The sequence below is a fragment of the Ctenocephalides felis genome, unplaced genomic scaffold (genome assembly GCF_003426905.1).
Source record: "Ctenocephalides felis isolate EL2017-DRISC unplaced genomic scaffold, ASM342690v1 CF-g0.4_SCAFFOLD_02290, whole genome shotgun sequence".
Classification (NCBI taxonomy): domain Eukaryota; kingdom Metazoa; phylum Arthropoda; class Insecta; order Siphonaptera; family Pulicidae; genus Ctenocephalides; species Ctenocephalides felis.
Genome location: NW_020538444.1, coordinates 16,518 through 22,500, shown reverse-complemented (window position 1 = coordinate 22,500; position 5,983 = coordinate 16,518). Strand labels below are relative to the sequence as shown.

The window sequence follows — 5,983 nt, the reverse complement described above, 5'->3', positions numbered from 1 at the left end:
GGTATATATATATATATATATATATATATATATATATATATGATTTAGTAGTTAATTTTTATGTTGAAATATATGAGTGAGTTCTTGAGGGCGATACATCAAACAAAATATCCTTTAGGAAAGGTAGTAGAGACTAGAATTAATTCTAGTCTCTACTACCTTTCCTATCTTTTATATTTGGTTTGTTGTTAAGTGTTGCTGTTTGTTAATTTTTTTCTTATTGTATAGTTACTTTACCAATCCACATATATTATAATTACCTAGATATACTAATTTTCATACTGTTTTTAGATCCACTGATGATGACATTAAATTGAATGTCGAAACGTTTGGAATTAAAGATTATTTTATAAATCTTTGGCTTTTCTTTGTTTGATGTATCGCCCTCAATAACTCACTCATATATATATATATATATGTATATATATTAGGGTGGTCCTTAATATGGACATTTTTGAATTTCCTTGCTCCCAGAGGCTCAAATGCTACCAAATTGAATAAAAACAGTTTTAGCTCTTAATATTGTCTTTTAGATAGTGCGTAATTCAAAGTTTTGTATGGAAATAGAATTCAATCAATGTTTTGTATGGAAATAGAATCGGAAAATTTTCCAAAATTTCAAAAATGTTTTTTAAGATATAACTTAGCGAACAAATCAATGAGTTTTATTCAAAATTCGACGCTCCACAAAACAAATTATAAAAAAAACTTTTGTAGAGCGTCGAATTTTCAATAAAAGATGACACGAATTGTTACTTTTAATTCATTTGTCGCTAAGTTATATCTAACAAAATTTTTTTTAATTTTCAAAATTTTTTCCATGCTATTTAAAATTTAAAAGAGGACTATAATTTTTTTTTATTTATTTTTAGGAAGTAGTTTACTTTTTTTCTCGTGACTATCCCAACTTTGGAGAAAAGTTTGTGAATAAACTCTTCTTATTAGCATGTTACCAATTCTTAAGGAAAGGGATGAATTCTTCATTTTAAACACTTGATTTGATTCCTATTAAAAATTTCATTTTCATAGTTGACAACTCCCATCGTTTTTTTTTTTTTTTTTTGTTTTGTTTTGTTTTGTTTGTTTGTTTTGTTTTGTTTCTTCAAACAACAACAAACCTATTTTGAAAACAAATATTCCTATGTTAGTGTCTATAAGGGGTTATATTATTCTATATTCATTGTTAATGCTTTATTAACACATAAAATTAATTGATTATGCAATTCAAGGATAATTTTTCTTAAATTGCCTAAGAAATAACTACTATCTAGTTGGTGTTTGTGCTATAAAATGTGGTATGTTCTTCAACATACCATCTCCCATATTGTTGATTTATTATTTTAATGCATATATCATACATAGTTTTAATTTTTAGGTACTATAAAATATGTTGATATAGTTATAGTAACATGTATATTTAAAATCTTATAAATAATTTAAAAAAAAAAACAGGTATGAACGTAGTTTAACGCAATCTCTGAGAGCTCAACAAGATGAGGCATATGAGCAATCACTACGAGCTGATCAAGAGAAGGAACGACTTAAGGAACAAGAAAGATTGAAACAAAAGTCAAAAGAAAATGAAGAGAAGCAACGGCAGCAAGAAGAAGAACAACGGAAACAAGTATGTTATGTTTTTGAATCAACATAATGTTTAAATACTATCCACAAGAGACCTTTGGTGTAATTTACATCACAAATTCTTTGCGCCAATACCAGTAGTCGATTGTTATCAATTTACTTATTCTATTCCTATCTGAAATATATTTTTTAAATATATACTAATCCTCAATCATCTTTTGTTCATACAGAAAATAGCTGAAGAAAAAATTGAATGTATGGCAAAAATACCAGAAGAACCACCGATTGATGCACCAGAAGTCCTATTTATTGTTATAAAGCTACCTTGTGGTAAACGTCTTGAACGTAGATTCCTGTCTAGTCATTCCATTGAAGTATGTTTGTAATAGTATAGTTGCTGGTAACATTCCTAAAAATATCATATACAGGTAACCCCAGACAACATAGTAGATACATTTCAAAAAGTACTGTGTTATGTAAATCCGAGTTATACAAAACAAGGGCCTTGTACAAAAAAAGTGGTTACATTCCAAAACTTCAAGGAAACATGCTACATATAATTATTTCATAATAAAGTATATTGGATTTTTTTAAAGAAGAAATACATATTAGTTGACTTAAATATTTTTAAGTAATAGTTTTTTTTTGGCAAGATATTCTTGTCTTTTGAGTAATTTCTGTATTATCTCTAGATCTTTACTTGCTACTTTGTTATTTTCTTTTGCTTGATTTTAATGAAAAAATCTTTCTATGAAGTTAAGAACAAGCAAAGTTCACTTTATTAAAACGTTGTGCTTATTTTATTTCAAATATATGACTTAGTTGCTCAATAGGCCTAGTCATTTCCTCCAATAGAACTTACACGCTCGAATAATAAAATTAGGTATCATTTGCACTAGTTTCACTATGTTTATTGGACTGTAATTTCACTAATTTTAAATTGATGATGAAGTTTGCTTTTAATCTTTTATTACATTTTATTAGGGTTTTGCTCAATTATCAAGTCAGAGTGAAAATCTTATCCAGAGTTTAATTTCCCTGTCAGATTGAATCTGTGCTATAAAATCATCATGTTATAAAGGAGATTATCTCTATTCTTAATACATGTTATAGCTGATGTGTTATAAAAGTACCTTGTTGCACAGCGGTTACCTGTATATTAATTTTCTGTCACAATATGGAGCTTATTTTGATAATGTTGCCAGCTTTCCTTGTCCTACTTATTGATATAAATTTGTTTTTAATTTTTAGGATATATTCTATTATGTCTTTTGTCATCCGGATGCTCCAGATGAGTTTGAGATTATAACAAACTTTCCAAAGCGAGTTTTGCAGGTGAACCGTGGTGGTGTATCAATGACTCTTGCGCAAGCTGGACTTAAAACAAGAGAAGTTCTTTTTATAAATGATTTGGATGCATAGGTTGAATATTTGTATTTAATATAGAATATGAAATTTTTAATTTATTTGTTTGAGCAATAATCAGTTTGCTGATGAGTGTTGCTTTTGGACAGTTTTATGTATATCAGTATCTTATTTACAAAATATATTAAAGTATATTAACACAGTATGCAGATTATTTTCTGGCAGATACAAAATTTGTACATGATTTTGTACCAATGTTTTATACTTGTTTTAAAACAGAAATCCGATGAATAGATTTCAAATTATTTGATAATACATATATAAATCAGTTCACTATGACCAATATTGTGAATTGTTGAATGTAATGTTCATATTGTTAAAAAAACATGATCAGATGAATATATATATATTCCATTTTATTTAAATCCTGTGTTTTCTTTCATATTTTTTTGAATAAAATTGAGTCACTATGCTCAAAGTGTATAGTATGCTTATATTATATATACATTGAGATTATATACCCATATAATTATAATTAGAAGGTAAAGAAAAAAATGAACTTAAATGACAAGAAATTGAAAGTCGCGCTCGAAAGCTTTTGCCTCCTTTTCTATTTTTGAAGTGCCATACTCTTCTTTTATCTATGCATAGCGCCATATGTATAGATATTGCCAATCTAGGGAAATGTCAAATTTAGGCCTAGACGTTGCGTCCACTGCGTGTTTTACGAGTTCGTGCTTGACGTCTTGTTCACCCCTTAGACAAGAACTTGACAAGTTTGAATGTTGAGTGTTTGAAATAAATATTATGGGGAGGCTTGTTAAATAAAAGTGCTCAAATATAAATTGTTTCGATCAGTGTATGATGATTTCTTTCTATCGAATATTGCTGTATATATTGTGAAGGTAATGTAATGTAAAAACATCCCATTAATGTAATACTACTAAAATTCTTATTGTATTGAACTTACTGGCATTTGTTATTAAAATGCGTTTGTCATGCACTTTTTATTTTAGAGGCTTTTTACAGATGATTCGAATAATTGAGGAATTGTTTTATAATATGATAGAATTTGTTTATATATTTCCATTATTGTAACGATAGTAATAATCTGATAATGATATCTTCATAAAAACTACAGCATTCGATAAAATAAGATGTTTTACAGTATTATAATGATTTATGATTCATGCAGTTGCTACATGAAGAATGACATTACCTTCAATCGATATAAACTGTGATTGTTATGTATTTTTTAAAATTAAAAGTGATTAATGAATTAATCATTTATTCATATTTGATTGCTGTTTATACTTATGGTCCAAAAAAGTAAGTTTTCACTATAAGTTAATATTATTCCATTTGTCGTGTTATATTGAAATTTTCTATACAATAAGTAAAAGTGCTTAGCAAATTTAATTACTTTAACTTTGGGTTTAGCATATTATTTGTTTCATAACTATTTTTGGTTTGTGACTCAAGTTGTTCTCATCTAACAGCTAATTTGCACAATAATCACAATATTTTTTATTAACCTCAAAGTTATTGATGAATTTGTCAAATGCAATACATCAAATTGAAGTTTTGATTATTTTTATATGGATTCATTTTCAGTTTATTACTATCATTACAGAAATACAACCTTTTTGACAAAGTATTTATTAAATTTCTTAGATAATCTAGACTGGTTAAGATTTTCTAAACATATTTGTAGAGACGATCAGAATGTTATTGTTATGTATAGATGTTCTTAACACTAGAAAGACGGACGCAGTCATTTTGACTGTTTTCCATTTTCAAACATAAAAATAACTATGTATTTGAAGTCGCAGCTTCATGAAATTTTGTGACTTTTTATACAACATATAAATGCGTAGATAAATCGTATTATTTGCCTTATCTCACTTTTATTTTTAATATTCTTACATGTTATGCCTGCATGGACGGAAAACAGTCATTTTGACTGCTCTAGAAATTTTACATAAACAAACGGCTTTGTTATTGTATTGCAAATCGTTATCTCGCGATAATTCATCTCGAATGAGCCATAATGCATTTGTTACATAGAAATAACCGAATTATGGTAAGTATTGACATTAGACCGGTCTTTTCCACATAGTAACTTTCAGTATAACGCGTTGTTCACTTGATTTTTTAGAACTTATAAATAAAATGTCGAAGATAAGTGAATTGTTGCAAAAGCTAACACACATAAGTGAAGAGTGTTCCGACATAGAATGAAATGCAGAAAATTGGGCACAATCATCTGAAGATGAATTGGATTATATTCCACGTGAATCATCTGATTCTGAGGGTAGCGATGAAGGTGATCACTATTGATGAAAATGAAAGTGCCATCAGTGTATGCAGGAGGGTCCTACGTGGCTCAGAAACTGATGAAAGAATTCAAGAAACGGAAACAGCTGTCGATGGTACTGTATGGACAAAAATTGCTGAAGGTGGTACTCCAGGAAGGTCATCATCTAATTGTGTCTTCAAGGGTGTGAAAGGGCTAACAAGCTATGCAAAAAAGAAAATTATTATAGGTGATCTTGTCAGTGCATTTTCGTTGATAATAGATAATTATATTATCAAACACATAAAACAGTGCACAGAAGAAGAGGGCAGTCGAATTTCGGAGTACGATTGGACAACATCGTTACCGGAAATACGTGCATTTATTGGAATTTTATATGCTCATGGGGCCTATGAGGCAAAAAATTGAAATTGACTTATTTATGGTCAGCAAAGAAGACATGGCAGATCAAAGGTACAAAAATATACCGTGAAATCCAGTTCCAATCCAGTAGATGACCTCTGCAAATATTTTTCAATATTTTGGATTTGGCTGCGATAAATGCCTGGATTCTTTACAAGGAAGCGACAGGAATAAAAATCCAAAGAAAACAAATCCTTAGAGAACAGTTTTTGTTTGAATTGGCAGAACAGCTTTCCGCGGACTACACGACATCAACACAAAAAAAAATCAAAGGAAAATGATGACCCACAGACATCATGCAAATACCAATAAAAATAA

The 5,983-nt window shown here is 28.9% G+C and overlaps 1 protein-coding gene across 1 annotated transcript in view; it reads left to right on the top strand.

Moving 5' to 3' along the window:
• Window positions 1–3,163, top strand: part of LOC113380651 (FAS-associated factor 2-like) — a 3,880-nt gene extending 717 nt beyond the window's left edge. The window contains exons 2-4 of the mRNA XM_026619813.1: window positions 1,453–1,624; window positions 1,812–1,955; window positions 2,833–3,163. Coding sequence (XP_026475598.1) covers window positions 1,453–1,624; window positions 1,812–1,955; window positions 2,833–3,003 — 487 coding nt within the window. The 3' untranslated portion in view covers window positions 3,004–3,163. The remainder of the gene's footprint in view (window positions 1–1,452; window positions 1,625–1,811; window positions 1,956–2,832) is intronic.
• The last annotated feature ends 2,820 nt before the right edge of the window (window positions 3,164–5,983 follow it).